We start from the raw sequence: 23,728 nt of genomic DNA on the forward strand, positions 1-23,728 counted from the left end.
ATAACTAAATTCATATCCTAATACATTTAATTTTATCATACTCAGATCGGATCAAGAGTCGGATATTTTACAAGTCAATCCATATCCGGTCCATTCGGATCGTGGATAATTGAATCGAAGATCTGATCCACTAAAAAAATATTATATATTTTTTTGCACCATGGACAATGTATTAACCTTTCATAAAGAAAAAAGGTGATATTTTCTACCTATATTAATTCATGGATTTTAACTTAACAAGTATAAAAAGAAATTAATAAAGCAGTAATGTAAAGTCTGTAACTTCATGTTATTAACAAAAATGCAATTCAAAAATTTTGTTTGTGATTTCTGTAAAACCTTCAACATAGAATGTATCAAGTGAATAGAAAACTAATACTCCCTCCGTCCCAGTCACCAAGAAAAAGTGTAAAAAATGAGTGAAGTTAGATGAAAAGTGAGTATAGTGGTGGGACCCATTTATATTTAATAATAGATTTGAGATAGTGGAGGAAAGTAGTGGGTGTAATAGTGTTTATATTATTATAGAATGGAGATAGTGGAGGAAAGTAGTGGGTGTAATAGTGTTTATATTATAGAATGGAGATAGTGGAAGAAAGTAGTTGGTGTAATGTTATTTTATATTATAAAAGTTACTACTTTTGGTATGTATACAATTGGTGGGACGTCCCAAAAAGGAAACTGTATACAATTCATTGGGACGGAGGGAGTAAGCGGAGGGAGTAAGCAGTAATAAGTAAGTTGTTTCGTATTTCTGAAGGAAAAAAATCCATCGGCCCCAAAGCCCACTATGGTCTGCTTCTCTATTTACAAGGATAAGGATTTAGGATATAGGAGCAGCTGTACGGTTATAAGAAAATATGATACATGGCTTTGTCTTGTATTTTTTGAAATTTTTATTTTGTATGTAATATATTATAATACAATATAATATATAATATAACTAAGCGTAAATCTGATCGAATAGTTAACAAATCGGGTTTGATCATATCCATATACATTCTTTATCAGACCGAATTATTATTGGATCTGATTTTTATAATAAGTGTCCATATTCATTTATTTAATCACGAATCTGATCGGATATTTGATGCATTTGCAGGGGTATTCTTTGTCCATGAGATTGTTAAAACTCACTTTTGCACCCATTTTGAGAATCCTATAAAATAGAGTTGTATGATGTGTTTGTAATTTATTTTTTTGAATAAGAAATTAAACATCAAACTTTTATTCAAGAGGAAATATTAGAAAAATAATGAAATTATATTATATATTAAAGAAATCTTAAAAAGTGAGCCAATAAATAATGTTAACGATCCCATAGAAAGATATTCAATGATCTCCTGTACTCATCTTCCCAAAAATGTTCGAAATTCTGTAACGACCCTCTAAGTAGATATCGAATTTTGATTTTACATCTCGAATATGTAGGAATATGATTAAACATTGTACAGAGAAATAAAAATACCACCAACTCTTTTCCCATACAAATTTGATAAAATCCGAGAACAAAGTTCAAAATGCCAATATACTGAAGTTAAAACATTAAGAAATGAAACTTCATAACAAAGAACCCATTAAAAATATTAAATAACCTTTTAATAAACCACGGTTCGCTGAGCAGTCCCGAGATCTAATATATAACCATTTTATTAGATGGTAATTGTACATGAGAATTACAAGGGGCAGAGATTGGAAGCTCAAAATTGAGCACCTTTAGACCTTTAAGAAAGGTGAAGACAACTTCTACAATGTTTCTGTACCTAATATTTCACTATCCACAGAGCATAGTTGTCATCAACTGGTCATTCTCCATGTACCATACCACAACAATACCTAAAGATCAAACCAAACTAACAATATAGTGTCAGGTCATGTACGCATCCCAATTCAGAAATCTCACACTTCAACGAGATCATGAGGAATACAATAGACCCGAAAAAATGAAAATTGGTCATCCGAGCAATGAGACTAAAAACTTAAGTCTTAACTTAGTCTTTGCACTATTGCATAACCGCTTAATATGATCAAAGTCCAATACAGCTAACTGTGAAGACCTTCAAATTTTAGAGTGATAATCAGAATCCTGCCTTCATTATTATCAGAAAGGGACCTAAAAACTTGCTGACAATATACAGCTCGACTTTGATGCAGGAACTTTCCCAACTCGCAAAGATCAAAAACCACTCTGCTACAAATTGAGGAAAACCTTAAACAGACTGGAGCAAGAAAAGAAGCTCACAACTGATTTTGCTATTCATCTGGACAGCAACATACAATCTGGGTATGTTTCGCGCAACCAAGTAGAGGACCAGGTAATCAGGTATAATGACAGCAACCTATCTGCACCTCCCACTATACAACAGCCCACATGTTGAAATATTATCCAGTTAAAGTCCGATATCAACTACCTTAACTTCACTGTCAGGTAGTCTGATCAAAGCAACCACATTGCTGCCTAAAAGGCCTTCTAAAAATCTTGACATATGAGAGAGGTATTCTCGCCAACTGCTGTCCAAGATATCTGATAACCTGGAGCTACTTCTCAGTTCATATTGGTCTAAGATTCTCATCAATAAAGCTTAATTTGATCATCTAAACAGAAAGTATTATTACTGTTTGACACATAGCTTTTGTAATCACCTGAGTAAACTAAACCAAAATTTACACCCAAAAAACATCAAGTATTTATGGAACAGCTCTGATTTTAGTTTTGTATCCATGAATTTTAAAAATGCAAGTACAAGCACCATTTAAGAGAATATTAAGTAGTCAAGTATTCACCTAGTAACACAAAACACAAAGAATAAGATTCATAAAAAGAATAAGGTGTTGCTAACACTAGTGTGTGGTATTTAGGCCTTGTACATGTTGACAGGTGGTATCAATATAATGGCATTCTACAGACCAAAACCAAGGCGGATTTCAAACTAAACCTACAATCAAGGTAAAGAAGCATATTCCTCAGAAAATTAAGAACATAAAGGTACAGAGGCATAAAGTAACCCAACAATTGCAAAAGAACAACATTTAAACCAATCTGCAAAAGAGCACATAAACAGAGACATTAACAGAATTCAGGAGATGATGGCAGAGACTTGCAAATGGACATTTTCACACCTCTAAGTACAGCAGCCAGATCATCCAAATTTTAGATTACGACCGCTTAATATGTTTCTCTTCCCACAGCCAATAATATCTCATATTTCATTGGCTGCTAAACTGACATAGCTCATGTAAACAATAAACATAACTTCACGACGATTAGTTGATTTTTGACAAATCATAACAATTTTTACTTACGAACACTACATTGTTATATAAGGAATACATATGATTACTAGCAATAATCAACCCCATTTTATTTTCTCAACAAATTGAGAAATAATTTTACATAATAACTCTATAATATTGCATTAAGTAAAATAATAAATATATGAACTTTACTTGTCCCAATTTATTTCTCTAAACACTTTAAGTTTCTGTTGCCAGTATTTGGTGCAGTTTATTCAAATAGAACACACATTTAAGAAATTAAAAACGTTCTATAATTTATTGTAATTAATTTATAAGGGTCCAAATATAGAACCTAAAAAAATTTTAAAATTGCTAACTACAGAATTTTTTTTAATACAATAACAAAAAGCATCGATATCCTCTGCTTACATTCCCACTTCACCGTAAAGAAATTAACAGTTAATGCCAGAAAAAATTGCCCAAAATGTAAGATATTAATTAATAATCATATACAATTCTACACATAGTTTCATGAAAAAACTGTTGGTCCATATGCTAGAAAGCAACAGTGTAAATATTTTCCAAAACAAAAAAAGCTTTTATATGTTTTTTGTCAGTCTTGTATTCCTTGATCAATACACAACGGGCATACTGAAGTAAATTATTTTAGAGCAAAGCTTAAAGCTTAAGGTTGTATTCACTTGGATGGAATGGAATGAGGAGAGAATGGAATGAAAAATTATAAAAAAGTTCTATGGAGAAAGAAGAATGTATGAGACAAGAGTGAGTAAATATGGTTGAGTCAAATATTTGTGATGAAGATTGTAGGAAAAATGATGAGCAAGTGAATGGAGCATTCCTTCACTAGTTAAAATAGTTTGAAATGGAATGATTGAAGGAATGAAAACTATAAACACATGTTCTAATCACCCTCAAATTATAGTAAAAATTTCATTTCATTCCATACAAGTGAACACAACCTAAGACTTTCTCACAAAACAACATTAGTCCTCATTTAAAAGACAGAAGCTCATGACTTATAAAGGACAGATGAACCAAATTAAAAGCTTATGTTTTTTCCTCGAAAGTACTGGCAATGTACCCTTACAAACCCATTAGCTCGGATTTAATAAAAAAAAAAATTATTACAAAATCCGTTAGTCTGACATAGAACAGCTGTATATATTGCGGTTTGCAAGTATAAAGAACACCTTTGAAATTAGTAAATATACCAAATAAATGAATATTGCAACAAAATAGAAGTTAGACTCTCTACAAGTATATGTAACGATGTTTCATCCCACAAATATATATAACAAAATATTTTTTAGTGTTAAAAAATAGGCTGCTTGCCTACAGATATTCTTGCTGTTACAAAATCCAGCATATTAATAGAATAATGCAAATATATGACTTTCAAAGATAGATGGCAAAGCAGAATTATCAATATCTAATAAAAGAGAACCTTGGAGTAATATATGAAAATTACTTGAAAAGCATGTAAGAAAAGAAATAACAGTCTAACACATAGCAAGTACAAATGTAAACCTGCCGCAAGATTATGTGATTCTGATAATGATAGAGCAGGAAATCAGCCACCACATGCAACAGATAAATATCTTTCGTCCACATAGACAGAGAAAATATAGTTACTAAAATTGTTATAACTTCTATTAAAAGATTAAACATAAACCACTTAAGCATTCATCCCAACAAAAAGTCTTCATCCTGAAAGATCAGGTACATTGATATGAAATTCAAGACAATGTCTAAGAAAAACTAAAAACTAACAACCAGCACAAATCCACAACTTATGAGCAGATAGAGTGAAGCAGCAACAAAGGCACAGTATTCCATTTATCAACGAAAGATTCATGTCGGCAATCACGTAATCACCACAAGCATTTAAAGCATTTGCGCCAAAGAAGCTCTCAAGCACCTGAACCAAACACACATATAACTCAATCCAACACCAGGTAAACATCATATATTTATATAAGGTAACTCACTCATAAGGTAGATAAGAATATAACTATGACTATATAGTAATTATATTAGAATGCCATATTAGTATCAAAAAAAATTTATTGCAACAAGAATTAAAGATAGTGTTCTATAGTTCCAATGTCATGTCAAGGCCAACTAAGTAAAGAGCACAAAATGCAGACATGAGAATAAATATTACACCAGTATAACAGTCAATTAAGCAACAACTTAACCAGGATAAATGCAGCCTGCCAAAACTGGACAGCAATTTTAATGCTGTACTCATTAAAGCACTTGCTAGAAAGGAGCAGGGAAACATCAGATAATATTTTGACCATTTGGAATAATTCTACAGAGCATATTCCAGTATAGATCACAGTCCACACTGCTATAAATGTGATATATGCAAGAGTATATACTATTAAGAAGTACCAAACTAATTGCACAAAAGCAAATTAACCGTTAACAGATGAAGAGCAAAAAATGCTACAACATATAGATCACGCAATGCGACGCTTAAAAAACTATGAACTACCAATTTGCACAAGAGAGAAGGATAATACCTCAGTAGTAATGAGGAGGCACTCCCTGGTACATCCCACCAGGTGGACCCCTTGGTCCCGACTGCTGAGGCAGTTGTGGTTGGCCATAACCAGTTGATGGCAATCCATAACTCCCACCATCCTGGTATCCCCCAATTGGTGGCACTCCACCAGAACTTGGTGGCATTCTATAACCAGACCCAGTTCCCATATTATTCGATCCACCGCCGTACTCCCCAGGCTGCAACAAACCAGTCCCAAACTGTTGCCCATTCCCACCATAACCACCGCCTACATGACTACTATAAACCCCCTGCCCTGGTCCTTGATTACCAAACCCCGGACCCGAATTCACCATCGGTCCCTGATGCCCACCTTGTTGAACCTGCATTCCACCACCAAACCCGCCATACTGACCCGGTCCACCAAACTGGCCAACCCCACCTTGATACCCATACCCCGGATTACCCCCACCCGGCTGCCCCACATTCTCCCCTGGCCTCGGCTTCTTCCCATCCGTCGCATACTTACAATTCACCTGAAACCCATCAATCACCTTCATCGGTTCAGCCAACGAATTCCTCGCCCCTTCTTCCGTCTTATACACAAAAAACGCAAACCCCTTGGCCTTCCCACTCTGCTTATCAAACCCTAAGGGTCCCTCCTCTATTTCTCCAAACCCCTCAAAAACACCCAACAATCTCTCACTACTAATCTCAAACGGAATATTCCCCACATAAATCTTCCTCATACTCACATCCACACCACCCACATTGCCTCCTCCCACACCACTCGCCGCAAGCTGAGTCACCGTAACCCTCCCATCAATCTTCTTATTCGGCTCCCTCAAAGCAAGCACCGCCCCATCAATATGCTTAAACGTAACAAACCCATATCCCTTACTCTTCCCACTATTCTTATCAGTGATCACAATCGCCTCCGCCACTTCTCCGAAACCCGAAAACACAGCTTGTAGCTTCTCAGTACTAGTCTCCCAACCAAGCCCTCTTATAAAAAGCTTCCGCTGAGCCGGGTCATTGTCCGCAATGGTCCGGACAGCCGAGAGCGTTAAAGGGTCGCGAGTAATCGACGATTGCACGATTTCCAGAAGCTGCTCTTTTGTAAAGGGCTCGAGAATCTTTTTAATGTCTTCTGGAGATAATTGGTGGGTGTTTTGCGGTGGGCTTTCGGTGAACACGCCGCCGTTTTCATCGGTCTTGCGCTTCTTGGAGAGATCCATGGTGATTTAGAGAGATTGGGAGAGATTGAGTGTGTAAACCTTTGAGAGAGATGGAGAGTAAACCCTAGGTGGGAGGAAGGTATCTGAAAGAGGGGAGGCCCAATGCTGGGATATATATATACGGCGTTTTCACAGTATTTGGGCTTGGTTTGGTGATTGATGAAGCCCACACACTCTAGGGGAAGCGAAATTGGTTTTCAAGGCACAAAAATTGTATGTACCAAGATGAAAACATCAATCATCAATATACTTATATAAAGGATATGCTAGGCCCGTGTATGTGGCGCCTCTCGCATCGCTCCGTTCTATTTTTCTAATTTTCTGGAATTTTTTGATGAAAAATATCAAAAATTATAACTACCTTTTTTAGTTTCGGGTATATTAGAAGCAAATTTCAGAATCTGATTTTGTTTCAGATTATTTATGTAATATAGTAGTTTGAAAGTTTTAATCTGCTTTTGTTTCATATTATTTAATTATGGGAAAGAAGTTTTAATCTGATTTTGTTTCATATTATTTAATTATGGGAAAGAGTAGCACACAAGTCTCCCTGCACCTATAAATACCCCTATAGATTGTAGGGTTTTGGATCATCTAAACACAACCTCCTCTACCACAACCCTACCTCTCTCGGGTGATAGTTCTCTTGCTTGATTTCTAACTCAGTGGTGTTGTTCTTCTGCGACGATAAGTGAAGGCTGCTTATATAGTATTAAAAAAATAAAGGTTGTTGCAAGCAAAGGTAGTTATAGATCGCTATGTGGGAGTCGACAAATTCAAACACGAGAAAAGAATATAGTCTTGACATGATATTAATGGATGATACCAATAAATTAACTATTAGTTATGTATGTTTGTTGGTTATTATTTTATAATATTTGTTTTGTTCATTGGACATATTTGTTATTGTTAATTTTTATATAATTTACTTTGTATACAGGAAAATATGGTGGAGAAGCGAGGGGCGTGTAGGTGGCACCTCTCACATCGCTCAGTTTTATTTTTCTAATTTTCTGAAATTTTTGGATGAAAAATATCAAAAATCAGAACTACCTTTTTTAGTTTCGGGTAGATTAGAAGCAAGTTTCAGAATGTGATTTTGTTTCAGATTATTAATGGAATACAGTAGCTTGAAAGTTTTAATCTGATTTTGTTTCAAATTATTTAATTATGGGAAAGAGTAGCACACAAGTCTCTCTGCACATATAATACCCTTACAGATCGTAAGGTTTTGGATCATCTAAACACAACCTCCTCTCTCTCAATACTACAACCTCACGGATTTAAGTTAGATGTTTTTTAGCACAATCAATCCAAAAAAATTGGTGGAAGGTGACAATGTAAGAACATGATTACTTAAAAAAAACACAAATAAAATTAAGATTCTCCGTGCTTTAAATTGTTAATTACGTGTATAAATTTATTTTCATTTTTTCATCATGAATTATAGTCCAATTTCGCGATTTTATATATTACTACTGGTATTACATCAAGATTTTTATAATATAAAATTTATTTTATCCTACAAATATTAATTTTGAAACGTTAATATATAATTATAGATAGCCACAAAATTATTTTATTCAACAAATATTAATATTGAATCATTAATATAATTTTTATAGGCCGCCGCAACGCGCGGCTTCTCAACTAGTTAAATTTAATAGTTGGAATTTTGATGGCAAATGAGGTGACGGTGGGATCGGAGGAAGAAAGTATATAATGATGATTTATAAATTGAGAATATATAAATTTTGTGATCCTAATAAAATTTAGTCGGCAAAAATCGAGAATGTTGAAGACCAATAAGATATCATATTGATGTTAACGAGTATAAATTTTGAGGAATTCTTATAATTATCAGAATGTTGATGGATTATAGATGGTCAGGAAAGATGAGAATGGTGACATTTTTTTTTTTTTTTGAAAAGGATGAGAATGGTGATATTAAAATTGAAATGATATTGTGTAAATTGATCATATTGAATGAATTGAATTTTTGATCGTTAACAACTTATATGATATGATGTGATTGTCGTTTTCGTTTATCTGTTTGTTTATATGTTGTTGACGATGAATGAATTTTGTAAATATTAGTGTCGTATTATTTATAAATTTATTTAAGTTATGCGCTACCCGCAAATAGATTAGACCGTTCATTTGAACTTATGAATACATAGCAACTTAGATACTCATATGATTACATTTAAATATTGATTTTTGTTTTCCCAATAAGAGATAAAAATTTCATGAATCCTTCTAAAATTATATTGAGTACTAAAACAAAAATTTATATACGAATACTAGATTAAAAGTATATATTAATCTGTAAAATTTATAAAACAAATTGAATTATCAGTCAAAGTAATTATAGAGAATAAGTTAATAATACATAAAAAGAGAAAATGACAAATTAAAAGATTAATTAAAGGTCTTATACATCATTAAAAAAATCATATATCTTTTGAAGATTGTGCTAATTGACAGAAGTACACAATAAATCTAATTCTTTAATTAAATTATGTTGTCTTCAATTTCTAATGTGTTATCAAATTAGCAAAACTTCTCCATTGTCGTAAAATCAATGACGCGGAGTTATTAAAACTCTTTGACACATTGTGCAAGATTATTATTAAAAAATAGATTTTTTTAGAATAAACTAATAAGAACATGATGAAATGTTAACAATAAATGCTTTGCTTGTGTATGATACAAATATTGATGGGTTTATGGTAGAATATATTATATATATCTTATATGATTTTATTCTCATATTTAATTATATTTCAGACTGATTTGGATATTTATTTAATATATTTTCAGATTTTATTGTAATGAATAAAGATTTCCAAGTTGAGAAGGATTTGATGATAAATTAGTTATTTTGGAACTAAATTCTACGAAAATTGGGGCTTATCGGGTTCCACCCTATTCTGCACTGTTTGGGCCATAATTTGAGTTCTGGATGTTGGATTTGGACGATCTTACAGCCCACACGAAGCTTATGAAATTTCCTTTAATTCAAAATTGGTCCAAGAAGCAAAGTCCAACCAGAAAGGCATGTAAACTAAACAGGAAATAAAGCAACGAATTTTGACACAAAATCCTACTTCGATTTTGGATTTTTATTTATATATTAGTTTTAAACATTAAAAGACTTTTGATAATTGATTAGTCCATATTTTTGCATATTTAAGTGCCTATTTTTTGTTTATTTTCGTAGTATTAATCGCTTATTTATTTTATTTCAGGAAATTGTAGATAAATAAAGAAAGAAGAGAAAATGCAAGAAAAAAGAAGAAAATCAAAGAGAGTTGGCAAGCAAGGGGGCACATGGATGGCTATGATTTACCCAACACACATCACACATGGATGGATTAGATTTAGCCACCTTACCCCTAAACCCTACACTTCTAGCTATAAATACCCCCACCCCCTTTACTTGTAATCATAATCTTTTTAACCTAGTTTTTTTTCCTAGTTGGTAGGTAGTATAGTGCTAGATCTTCTTTTGTTCTCTCATTTTCATACTACATTTGTAAACACTTTTATTTTTAATGCAAATCTACTTTTGGCTTTGCATTGTCTCTACTCTCTTTCTACAAGAGAAATGATTCTTAGTACCACCCTATATGCTTAAGGGCTTTTGGGAAAAGAAGATCTTATGATTATAATTAGTGTAGATCTTATAATTGTTTTAATTAATCGTTAAAGCTCTTTTAGGGGTCGTTTGGTTGGAGAGGGGGTATGGGGTTGGAATGAGGAATCAGGTTAAGCTGGTATGAGTTTGAGGTATCATATCTGATATCAGGTGTTTGGTTGAGTGGTGGAATGAATATGGTTGAATTATAATATTTATGAGTTATTAATTGTAATTAATTTAAAATATTATTAAATTAATATTTATATATATTTTTGAGTCATTAATTTCATTTTGTATTAATAATCTACATGAAATGATAAAAATAGTAATGAAAATAAAAGGAAAAGAGTTTGATTCTTGAAACCCATGTTTCATACCCACCTCTCCCCTTGGGTATGAAAATCTCATATCATGTGGGTTTGAGGAATAGGTTTGAGGGAAGAAAATTTTCAACCAAACACCAGGTATGGGTTTGGAATGAACAAAACCCATATCTGATACCAGGAAAGGGCGAACCAAACGACCCGTTAAATCCTAACACAAAAATAATTTGTGTGGGGGTAAACATTCAGCTTTTATACATTATTTAATGTTAATGTTGCATTCGACTTAAGATAATATATATAGTTTTTATGATAATTGCACTAATCGAGTTGCTCAGTTTTCAAAACACCAAAACCCAGTCCCCTGCTTCATCTTCTTAAAACCCCTTTCCCTTTTTACATTTTAAACATAACAAAACCATAACTCTGTTTCTTTTACACTGAGTCACCATGGCTGTTCTGATGGCTGAGTTTAGTTGCTGCGTTTAGATTTAAATTGGCCGAGTCTGGGTCTTGTATTTTGCTGATTTTCACCGTCGAGTCACTGAGTTGGATAGCTGGGTATCTCGTTTTGTTCGGTTTTCTGTTGGCTGCTAGTTTAGATGTCTGAGTTTCTTTGCTTTGTTGTCGTTAAATTGCTGCTGCGTTTTCTGGGTTTAAGCTAAGTTGCTTTTGAGTCTAGTGTTCATAGTCGAGTAGCAGTATGCGTTTCCCCTGTTTTCGAGTTTTGTTTACTGATTTGATTCTTGGTGTTAGTTCTGGGTTTAGTTCCGAGTCTATGTGCTCTGTTCTGTCTTCGCGCTGAGTCTGCCCGAGTTAGTCCTGGGTTTGCTGCGTTGTCTTGAGTTTGTAGTTGAGTTGCTTACCATTTTCGAGTCCTCAATCGAGTCTGAGGTCTGGGTCTGTGTTTGGTATCTGCTGTCTGAGTTGTTTGCTTTGTTTGGTTCTTCCCGAGTTCAGTGGCTGAGTTGTTAACTTAGTCGCATCGCCGTGCTGCTGAGTCGAAATTAGTGAGTCGAGTTCTGAGTTTTCTGCTGCATTTTGGCTGTTCTTTTCGAGCTAGCCCTGAGTCGTTGCCGAGTTGTATCACTGAGTAGTTGGTCTGGGTTTATTTATGAGTTGTTGATGGAGGTGCACGCGAGTTTGTTTTGTTTTCTTCTTTTATTTTCTGCCAGGGTAGATAGTTAGTGTGCATCTGTTAGTTGTGTCCATGTCATGGCAATTATGTTTTGTACAAGATTAATGTAGTCAAGTGATTTCGAGTTATAATTTGTTTGCTTTTACTTTGTTAAAGGATTTAGTTAATTAAATTGTGATTATTAGTTTTGGTCAATTAGGGTTAATTAGATTAATTGTTTGGAAATCATATAGTTTATAATTATTAAAACTTGTTTTTAAAACATACCATCCTTCCTTTTTAAAACTTTGTTCTAATCCGCCTAGGTTAATAATAAAGATTCGCGAATAATAATTTTAATCTCTGTGGATCGAATCATAAATATTAAAACGGTGATCGTGCGCTTGCGATTTAAAAGGTAATATTTCTAGCACATCAATAATTAGAGAGAGATATCATTGTACACTATTAGAGTAGAATTAGGGTTGGGTAGGGAGGCTTATCGAGGAACTATGACTTTTGTTGGTGTGACAATAATGAAGGTTACAAGTTTTTTTCTCTAGTTTTTTTGTTAGTTTAATTATGTCTCTTTATCATACTAGTTGTTTTGCTTATTTAATTGATATTGAGTATTGTGTTCTAGGGCTTAAGGGGAAGCCATGTTTGCACTATGATTTTGGCATTATTTTACATTAATTGGTTAATTCTGATTGATATGTTTTATTATTGATTTGTGTAATCGGCCGATATCATGAATTAATTCTGTGCGAATAGGGGTATGTTCGAGAGATATACTATTAGATGCACACATACAATTAGCAGAATTGAATTTGAATGCGAGAGCATCATTGGAATTTTCAGAGCGTTAATACTCAAGAGAGATTAACATTGCTTTAATTGCCTGATTAATTGAATTACTCAAAGTGATTATATGTGTAATTATGTTTCGAGAGTGTTGATGCTTGAGAGAGATTAATACTCTTGTTACTTGACTATTTTAATTGCTTTAGTTTAGAGCCAGTAATTGTGTAAGCATGGTGGACCTGATTGCCCTAGACTTTTTACATATTAATTTAGTGTTAATTTAATAATATTAATTAGTTAAAAATATTTTTTTTCAATTGTCGTTTAATTAGGAAACAATTGACTGTGACTGAATAAAATTAATAGCATTTGTCTCCTTGAGGATGCAACTGAATAAAATTAATAGCATATGTCTCCTTGAGGATGCAACCTGCATTTGCAATAGACACTATGCGTTTGCGGTTAGTTATAATTTAACACATCAGTTTAGCTTGCATTAAAAAAGCACGGATGTAATTTGCGTTAGTTTGATCTCAAACAATGCCATCGTCTTGCCCCCAACTTTTTGGTAACAATAGTACATTCTATGATAAAGTTCACAATAGCTTGAACTTTAATTACTACTAGAGTCTTATACTTGATATCAAATTCTCCTAATTGAAGGGCAAATTTGATGAGTACTTCAATATTATGAGTTTGAAAATATGATCCTAATTTTTAAGATGCTATTATCATAGCTAAAACAAATTTCTCCACTATTGAGTGATTCAATTCGATTTCATGCAATACATTACTGGCATAGTAAATAGATTTTTGGACCTTAGCTTCCTTTTTAACCAGAACTGCGCTTAAAGTATCAAATATGGAGATAAGACATCCCCTACTTCTGTTTTGGCCAACAACGAATGTTCGGACACAAATTTTTTAAATCTTCGAAGGTCTATTGGCTTTCTTCAGTCCATAATAAATCTTTGGCCTTTAGTAGGATTTTAAAGATGGGTAAGCATCATTCTCTTCTAATTTTAATATAAACCTTCCTGACGCCGTAAGCCTCCCGTTAAGTTTTTGAACTTTCTTAACGTTCTTTAGCGTATCCATTTTGTAATTGTAATCAAATGATGGGACTACAAGGACATTTTGTGGGCTCCAATAAAACCCAACTCTATATAATCAGATCAAAGATACAAGCAAACGTATAAGTTTCGGATCTCATAAATCTTAATTATTTTGTTCTATTTTGTATTACAAATACTATGATAAATTTATTAACTATTGGTAAAAAATTATAAAATTAAGGATTCGGATTACAAATTATAAGCTTGTAAAATTAATTAGAAGAAAAGAAGCGGGAAAATAGATTTTTTTACCACTCAACTTATAGTGTTTTTAGAAATTTACCACCCAACTAATTTTTTTTATCCTTTTAGTCACTAATGTTAGGTTTGGTTTTGTTTTTAGCCACCAACTTAGGTTTGGATTTGATTACTAGCATTATGATAATTTTTTGTAGCATCATTTATACATAGTGATAGTATCTAATCTTTGATGATGTGTCGTATGTTTATATCCTTATATATAGTAATAATAATATAAAATGAGCTGATGAAAAATTAAAATCTGGAAAAATAGTAATTAGATTCTAAAAATTCAATAAATCATGAATATGAAATCAATGATTTCAAACAATTCACCCTCTCTCATAAGATAAAGTGTAATTGAGTGATATGACGCATCATCTTTCGCTATTAAACTTTCAATGGACTAGCTCAGTCTAAGATCTCTCTTAAATTTATCTTCAAAAATTTTAATAATTTTATCTTATTATAATTTTCGAGATAAATAAATAGAGAGAAAAACTTAATTTTCGATGATTGTCCTCTATATATAATGCATCATTTTATATTATTATTACTCCCTCCGTCCCTCTCATTAGTTTACAAATTTTCTCTAGTGCTTAGCATGTATTTAAGATTCTTATAAAACATAGTTTCATAACTTATTTTTGTGTGTAAAAATTCAAACGCTGAATTTTCATTCGAAAGAAAAAAATAAGTTATATATGAAACTACATCTTTTAAAGGCCATATAATGCGTGTAAAATTCTTTTCATCCAAGGTAAGCGATCTTGAAGACATAAAAGTACTACATATAAAAATACTACATAAAAAGTACTACATATAAAAATACAAACATATATCAAATCATCAAAAATATTACCGACTACCACTATATTTTAATAATGATACACATAAAATGTAATGCTAATAATCAAATCTGAATCTAACTTCAGTGACAAAAAAAAAAAGAGCTAAATCTAACACTAGTGAGTAAAATAAAAAAATTATAGTTCAGTGGTTAGTTTCTAAAAACGCAATAAGTTTAGTGACAAAAAAATTATAATAATGCTGGTAATCAAATCCAAACCTAAGTTGGTGGCTAAAAATAAAACTAAACCTAACATTAGTGACTAAAAGAATAAAAAAATTAGTTGGGTGGTAAGTTTCTAAAAACAGTATAAGTTGAGTGGCAAAAAAATCTATTTTCCCAAAAGAAGCCATAAAAAAGTTGAAATTGGACAAATAATAGGGGTGTTTGTTTTAAAGAAGCCGGAGCTGCTTCTGGCTTGTGTTTTTCTTGACCCGTTTGTGTAAAGAAGTAGAAGCACTTTTAAGAAGCTGAGAATACTAGCTTCTCTCTCATAACTTCTGCTTCTTTTCCAAACACTTTATTAACTTATTTACTTCTCATTTTTACTCCACTTCTTTACTATAAGACAGAAATCACTTCTTTTAAGCTAACCCAAACGGCTCCAATATCATCAAATTCCTAAACGACAAAAAATAAATATACGTGTACCAACCACGAACCCGGGTCTGTACATGCTCACAAAACACAACAAATGTGGAAATTAATATACGTGTACCCAGGAACCCTGGTCTGTACATGCTCACAAAACACAACCAATCACGTTTGTCCTCTCCGTGTGTAAGAATAATTTTCATTATATTCCATAAAAGGCTGGATATTCGAAAGAAAAGCTAGTTAAATATTATAAAATTAATTAACTAAGACATTGATTTTCTGTTCAATTTGCATGCAAAACTAAGGTACAATTAGTAATGTAGCGACAAATGGCTATTTACAATTGTTAGACAATTATCTTTAGATTTCAACACATTCATCGTCATCATCTATATCATTATCCCAGTCCAAATCAAAAGAATTTGCAGCTTCCTTTAGCTCTGTCAGACCTGTGAGGTCCTCCAAATAAGTGGGGTGATTTATGGCTTCAAGGACAAAATCCATCTTCCTGTTGTGAAATTCATTTACCACCTGAACACGAAAATTATAATTAATAATTAATTACTATATTAAAACATGATTCACAATCTAGTAGTGATTATGTTACATTGAAGGGAATATAGCAGTTACTTGAACCGACAAGTTGGTGACATCAAATGAATGTCAAAATTTTCAAATACACAAGAACTGCAAACATTTTATGGGAAAACACAAAATTTCTAATGTTCAAACTCTGGTACAAAATATTGAACACACATCCCAAGTGTCCGTCCCTGAGTTTCTGAAAATTGAGTACATGGGGACTCTGTCCAATACGGGCATGGGTACGGGAACACATCATACCTAATTGATAAGTATAACACACACATATTGGTGGCAAAAATTAATCATAATATCGGACTTTGCAACTAAAGCTTATTCTTCCCCTCAGTTTTTCTTTTTCTTACTCTCTGTAATAATTATTTGTCCTCTTTTTGTTTGTGAATCTCAGGCTCATCTCATATCTAGTCTTTTTATTGGTCAAAGTGTTCACACTTAAGTCAAAGTGTATGACACAGGATAAGTGCCTAGGACCTGTACGTTCATCTGCATCAGTACCCCCTTGCGGTACGTGGCAGCATACGCATTTCCTTGTAACTATGGTCGAAACCGAAGAGTTATGAAAGATGGGATAAAAATGATCCATTTTACAATAGCAAAACGTCTTTTCAGAATTTTGTGCATTTCTGTCACTGTCTGTCTTAATTAAGTACCATACTTACTTGAGGATATTTCAAAAAAACCTCTGATCAACTGAAAACTTGAACTGAATACGTTTTACAAACAAGGGGATACTGATGCAGATGAACGAATTACTTAGTATCTTCATATATTATATATAATTGAAAGAGTAATCTATTGTTACTGATTGTTATTTTGATAAATATCTTGAATTGATCATAACTTATTTAATCAGAGGATATATGTGTTTCTACCAAGGAAAGGTGTGTTTTTCTGCTTAATCTTTATATATGCGATGGCGTAGTACGGAAAACTTACGATGCTACAGCAAGCAGTACAGCTACTTGACGAATGGCCGACAAGTGTCATCTGAGAAAATTGAGAGAGTGAACCTCGAATCTGATGGGGTAAAATTCCAAGAGGTTGCTCTGTTGATCCATTATCCATAGAATTGGCAAATTCAGCTTTGGCAAATATTCTGTAGAATTGCAGTTAAAGTAGTGTAACTATCAGAAATGCTGATATGGGCCAAAGTATCATTATTATTTACTTCAAGATTCATCTGTATGCTTTAACAATATCAATATCGAGGAGTCAGAAACTACCCACTCATATGTAACAAATTAAAAAGTTCACCTATGCGGATGATGTAATATTCCAACTAGAAGTTCAACTGCAAGGGCAGATGCTATAGGAGCAAGACCCGGACGTGTAACTGTGCATTGCTGATCTAAAGTTCGGTTAGAAGTTGACTGCAAGAGAATATAACCAGCATTAGAGTACAAATAAGGTATTTGTATATAAAATTCTTCATGAACAATTACATACATCAATTGGCGCGACGACATCACTGCAAAAGTAACAACCTAATCTCGGCCTTTTATCTCTGTCTGCGAGAGAAAAATTTCCCAATTCAGCAGATAAAGCACTCATGGATTCAGATCTGTAATCGACAAGGGGACCAGCACCATGACGCATAACTAGAAAACTATCAAAACCTAAAGCAGCTGTAATAGTAATCTGCACATCAAATATATATATCAAGATCTGTCAACACTCAACAATAACCGATCCAGCTTCAGGGATCTGATTCTAAATATAAGACTTCATTGAGTACTTTCTAAATTTAAATAGCTACATGTATCTTTCATTCTTTGATTATAATCACCACAACAAAATCATTGGTGATAAGTTTTTTACGTCCATCATTTCAACTCTTTAACAAAAGATGTAAAAATTGTAAGCTGTTAAACTTCTTTCTTGATATTTTGATATTTTGATTCAGATGGGTAATAAATTCGCTTTGATAAGATGGATTAATGTATGAAACATCAATATTCCTCCTTTGCAGACTAAATGAGTAAATGACTGAATTTCAAAAGCCAACTGATTTACTTAAAAATCAGAAAACAATGAAATTCATCTTCTGTATCAAACAATTAGTTACAGTGTAATGCCATATAAGAGCTGCAATGGATAGAAGAAAAAATCGACCTTGTTGGCATTGGAAGATAGAAGGGTTGGTAGCCAACGGCTTTCCCTTGTATCAGTCAAAAGGAAAACTGCATCATGAGAATCAATCAAATCCTGTAATCGCCTGCAATCCTCAAGTACATCATGCTCATCTTGGCTGGGAACTGGATGTCCAGGCATTGGTATGGCCATCACAATGCCATCAGCTTCCTGAGCCAACAAATACAAGATAAAAGATAAATTCTGGAATCTTCCAACAAAAAGGATTCAGGTATAAAGCTTATTGTGGGCAACTTTATTACCACAGCGGGAAATATCTGTTTAAGACTTTTAACTGCAGCCAGGGCCTTATATTCACCACCATTAAGGCAGTCCTCCAATGTGTATAAGGACTGCCGCAGTGGATTCGACATTGATACCTTGCCACTGTCAACTAGTGTAATTTTACGGACACCCCAAGCCTGCAAAACAACAATTCTTTTTAATCTGTAATATAACAATCATACCAAATTTTACGCTGAATCTGAAACTCACCATAAGCATGCGGGCCACCTGACATCCAAGGGTACCTGCACCGAGGAGAAGACACTTGGTAGCAGACAGCATATGCAGGTCCAATGATGGCAAAGCACGCCATCTCATTAGCTTCAAGTTCAACTCTGCAGCTGATACTGCTAACCTGTCATTAGTGGTCATTATTACTGTTTCTGGAGCTATATTAAAATATTTATTTTCAACACTGAGCTGATATGTAATAAGACTTGAAACATACTTGATTGGATCCATGGAATTAGCAAGAGTAATGCACCGAGTCTTCTTTCCTTTGTTCACCTCCCATCCAACAGCCTTAGGAATATGTTTATGAAGTTTCCATTCTGAACAAAAAATATAACTAAATAAGAGAGAAATTTGAATGAGATAGTGTAATAAGGAGAATAGAGGCGTTACCAAAATTCTTCTGCTCTACCTTGTGAAACTGATATTAAGGCCTCACCAACGAGGGACAACCCCAGATCAGCAAAACCACGATGTTCACGATAGCAGAAAAACCGAATTTTTTGAAGATTCCATCTTGAGCATATAAATGCAATGAAGTTGCGTAGAGGCCAGCCAGGATTATTTGGAAGATGACAAGGATCGTAAAAGCCAAAAAGGAGCTGCTACAAACAAATGAAGCTCAGAAAACAGGTAGTGATAATCATAACATGTCCGGGCCTAATTAAAAAAACACATGGCATATGTGTGTGTGTGTGTGTGTGTGTGTGTGTGTGTGTGTGTGTGTATTAGTATTTAGACATTTAGAAGCTAAAAAATATGTGCACATACCTTATAACCATCACTTCTGCAAACTTCCCAGTCTTTCAGATGTCTGATGGTGGCATGTGAATTTGAATCAATCGACACCAAAAAGAATGGCACATCTGCAGCAGAGTTCATGCTTTAGGTGCTTGCCAAATAAAGTATATACTCTAGTATCACCAAAAAAAAAAAAATCTTTCAACTGTGGCAGAGAAAGCTATGCATTTTGAATAAGAAAAACTGATTAATGAATTATAGAATAATTGTTTATAGTCATTTGTTATGCATAGACATTTTTATTCTTTGAAGTCATGTTATGAACTACCTGTAAAAATCTTTTTTAAGTGTGCAAAATGCAACCCTTAATATTTTAACAATCATGTGACCCTCTCTATAAAACCAATTATGTTAAATGAGCAAGGGAAGATCTTATTCTATAAAGATCTACTAGTTTTACCTGCAGTTGTGCTTGAATTCCGCCACTCATTACAAACTGCTGTCAGCGAATCAGCCTGTCGCACATAAATGATGGAGGACAATAAACGAAAAAAAAGTAAGCACAAGGTTTTAAGTGATTAAGATAAAATAACTACGTTAATATCTATATATAATTGGAAAATACTATTCATATTTAAGCACCTCCTCTAGGCTAAAGCATTGGGAAGCAGGCTTCAAACTAGTTATCATTGCAGGAGGATCAAGCACCAGAGCAGGGAAAGCAAAAGAGTAGTAAAACTTCCAACTTTTAAGGTCTGCGAATGATATAAGAAGGAACCTCGAAAGAACAGAACTTTCCTGCTCTGCTCTTCCGGAATGTATATCTTCCCAAATCTGACATCGCCAATACATAAAAAAAGATTATAATAGACAGCATTTTGAAGTGATAAACATATATAGAGTTTATTCAAATTATATAATAAGTAGTCATCAATCAAATCCATATATTCCATGTGACAAAGGCATTACCGATTTCAAGATATATGTAGTACATTTGCTTTTATAATGAACATAACTACATGCATGAAGTACCTTCTTAGCTTCAGCCTTCATCAAGCTTTGCTTATCAAGTGCTTGAAAGCTTTCCAACGTATTTGTGTTGTAAAGAATTCCTGGAACAGAGCATCTATTCCTGTTCCCGGACCTTAAAGATAGATGTGATGATTGAGCACTTGGTTCAGGCGGCAAAGATTCACCAAGAAGAGTTAAATGATTTGAAACTTGCGAATGTGAACAAGGTGCATAAAAACCTGGAAAGATGATATTATCTTATAAAAAGCACACAGATAATACGTTAAACATGTTAACCATTCACTCAAAAAGCAAAACTACCCCTACCTGTTATAAAAATCGGGGATTCATCAATTCCCAATTGATTGAGTTTCAAAGATGATAACCTGTGCCAAAAGCCTTCATCCACAGAACTTTGAAAAGGTGCAAACTGAAGAACTGATCCATTATCATGTCCAGCCATTCTAGTAAATCAGCATTAAAGTAGAGTAAGTTTACTATGTAGTATCCAATTGCGATGTTCCCACAAAAGGGTTAGACAACTCAAGTATCCTATTTGCAGATTCTAACATTATGTCAGTAACGAACACAACAGAAAATCTAAAACAATCAATCCTTCACAACAAAATAATAAAAAAATCGTTTAAATCTGACAAAAAAATCCAATGAATCAGTTAAAAAAGAGAACAAAGATAATGGTATTATATCTAATTGCCATATATACATGCATACATCGAGAACTTGGATTGTACATTAAACTGCAGAGCTTTTAAACTTAAAACGCCCAAGGATCAGCTGAAATGTACATATACACATGTATACACTAAATTATAATTCAACTGTAAAGGCAACTAGAACTAGCCATTATAAAACTAACATCAAACACTTGAACCGAAACTCATCACAACCAGTAATAAGAATCCGAAAACCCACCGAACATAGTTATATCAAGAATTTGGAAAAAAATAGGGAGCCTCTAAATTTAAAAAGCCCAATGATCAGCTGCAATGTGCATAAACACATGTATACACTAAATTATAATTCAACTGTTAGGGTAACTATAACTAGCCACTACAAAACTAATATCAAGCACTTGAATCGAAACTCATCACAATCAGTAATAAGAACCCGATAACCCACTAAACATATCAAGAATTTGTAATAAACTAGGGAGCTTCTAAACTTAAAAGTCTAAGGATCATTTGCAGCATACACATACAGACAAATAGATACTAGCTAACTACAAGCAGCGATTTTGAAACAAATATTCAATACTTTGAATCAAAATTTATGAAACCCACGAGAAGTCTTGAATCATACTCATAAGCCAAAAGAACAAAAACCCAAAAGATATATATGATGAAACAAGTCAATTACAGAGTCAAAACGATAGAAAATTACCTAAAGAATAGCAAGATCTTGGGTCAAAGATGGTGATGAAGTGTTTGATAAAATTTGAAGCTACTCAACTCATCCGTAAATGACTGGGTTTAATTTTAAAGCTTTGGGGTAAAAATTTAGGATGAATAAATAAGTAATTCAAAGGAAAGGGTCATGGTCCATGTCAATCCCCCGAGCTCTTAAGCTGCTTACAATTCTTGTACGGTTGTATCGCCAGACTTCTAACATATCTCAAATATATTATTAGTTAGGGTATTTTTAATATATTCGCACGTAATGATTAAAAAATTATGGGAAATTATGTATCCCAAAATTTGTTCCCAAAACCTTTTTCCAAATGACAGGTAGTCATACAATTATTTTTAATTGGGTGATTGATGTGCATACAGGATTCCATTATTATTAACATGATATTTGAGAAAAAAAAATTGGAATACTTTTTGAGGTATCTACCATTTATCAAAAATTATTAGACGTGTTGAAAATATTATAATCATGATTGTTAGAATATTTTCCTAACAACCAAAAAATTACTTATTATAACAGGACCAAGACGAGCCGATTATAACAAATTTTTTAATATATTTAATACATTTTTAGGGGCCGTTTGGTTGAGATTAAAAAATAAGTGATTTTTGTTTAAAGTGAAGTAATAGTTTGAAATTAGTAATACTCATAAATCATTAAAATGTTTGGGGGAAAAAATAGAAGTTATGAAACAAAAGTCTGCCACTAATAACTTTTATATGTGCTTTTCGACTAGTGCTTCCAGGGCCGGCGCACCATACAGGCCATTTAGGCGGTGGCCTAAGGCCCCCGATATTTGAAGGCCCCAAAAATTATATATATATTTTCATTGTAATTTCAAAATTGGAAAAAAATATATATGCTTATATTTAAAAACTCCAAAAAATATAATTTTAGTTACATAAGGCCTCTAGTTATATATATATAATTAAAATTATATTTTATTATAATAAAATAATTATTTTATTTATGAATGAGATTTACAAAAATAAATTTTTTATATTAATGTGACTAATTATAATTTCTTAAGTTCGGTTTTTCTATTGTAGTTGTACTTTCAATTATATAATTGTATTTATGAATTATCAATTTTTCAGTTTTCAATATTTGTAGTTTTAATGCTATTTTAAATTTATAAAACATAGAATTAAAATTACTTAATTTGCTTTATTATAATATATTTGTAAAATTCTAATTACTATTTATTAAAACTAATTAATAGTTAATTTTATAATTTCTGTACTTGTTTGAAAATTTAACTTCTATATTTTGCTAAAATGTCAATAAATATCAAAATTAAATTAAATTCACAAATTTCATTATAACTACATAACTATCTACAGTGAAATTATTTAAATAGTAAAATATTTATCTTCATATTTAATTAGATATATCAATTATTGACACAATATATTTTCTACCAATTTATAAACAATTGTTTTAATAAAAAAATTTAGGATGAAACAAAGAATTATGAAATATTAAAAAACTATAGTATAATATTGTTAAAAAGAAAAGCATATGTCAAATTTTATTTTATTTTTTGCGAAAAAAAGCCTCAAAAATTTGATTCGCCTAAGGCCACTAAGAGTCTTGAGCCGGCCC

At 32.8% G+C, this 23,728-nt stretch overlaps 2 protein-coding genes across 4 annotated transcripts; both read right to left on the bottom strand.

The window, feature by feature from the left end:
• Positions 1-1,577: 1,577 nt before the first annotated feature.
• Positions 1,578-7,100, bottom strand: LOC108199410 (UBP1-associated protein 2C). Of its 2 annotated transcripts, none has more exons than XM_017367213.2 (2): positions 5,787-7,100; positions 1,578-2,532 (listed from the first exon to the last, which is right to left on the bottom strand). In XM_017367213.2, exon 1 carries the CDS (start codon positions 7,003-7,005, stop codon positions 5,788-5,790), a length of 1,218 nt encoding a protein of 405 aa, XP_017222702.1. In that variant the 5' UTR covers positions 7,006-7,100; the 3' UTR covers positions 1,578-2,532; position 5,787. The 2 variants fall into 2 exon arrangements, with proteins under 2 accessions (XP_017222702.1, XP_017222699.1); XM_017367210.2 differs by lacking the exon at positions 1,578-2,532 and adding an exon at positions 4,884-5,176.
• An 8,817-nt stretch (positions 7,101-15,917) lies between these two features.
• Positions 15,918-22,298, bottom strand: LOC108196995 (ubiquitin-like modifier-activating enzyme atg7). Of its 2 annotated transcripts, none has more exons than XM_017364456.2 (15): positions 22,097-22,298; positions 21,023-21,159; positions 20,717-20,934; positions 20,327-20,518; positions 20,145-20,199; positions 19,715-19,809; positions 19,356-19,545; positions 19,161-19,263; positions 18,923-19,067; positions 18,691-18,849; positions 18,410-18,598; positions 17,744-17,935; positions 17,552-17,667; positions 17,234-17,393; positions 15,918-16,225 (listed from the first exon to the last, which is right to left on the bottom strand). In XM_017364456.2, the coding sequence occupies exons 2-15, from the start codon at positions 21,156-21,158 to the stop codon at positions 16,055-16,057; spliced, it is 2,121 nt and encodes a 706-aa protein (XP_017219945.1). In that variant the 5' UTR covers position 21,159; positions 22,097-22,298; the 3' UTR covers positions 15,918-16,054. The 2 variants fall into 2 exon arrangements, with proteins under 2 accessions (XP_017219945.1, XP_017219944.1); XM_017364455.2 differs by having other exon boundaries at positions 19,356-19,548; positions 22,097-22,248.
• Positions 22,299-23,728: the final 1,430 nt, after the last annotated feature.

The sequence above is a fragment of the Daucus carota genome, chromosome 8 (assembly GCF_001625215.2).
Source record: "Daucus carota subsp. sativus chromosome 8, DH1 v3.0, whole genome shotgun sequence".
NCBI classification, from domain to species: Eukaryota; Viridiplantae; Streptophyta; class Magnoliopsida; order Apiales; family Apiaceae; genus Daucus; species Daucus carota.

Excerpts from the sequence above, each read along its gene's own strand:
- LOC108199410 (XM_017367213.2), bottom strand. The coding sequence starts at position 7,005 with ATGGATCTCTCCAAGAAGCGCAAGACCGATGAAAACGGCGGCGTGTTC.
- LOC108196995 (XM_017364455.2), bottom strand. The coding sequence starts at position 21,158 with ATGGCTGGACATGATAATGGATCAGTTCTTCAGTTTGCACCTTTTCAA. Across the intron at positions 19,264-19,355 it reads CTTAATATCAGTTTCACAAG|AATGGAAACTTCATAAACAT; the intron begins GTAGAGCAGAAG and ends TTTTTTGTTCAG. Across the intron at positions 17,394-17,551 it reads ATATTACATCATCCGCATAG|AATATTTGCCAAAGCTGAAT; the intron begins GTGAACTTTTTA and ends GCAATTCTACAG.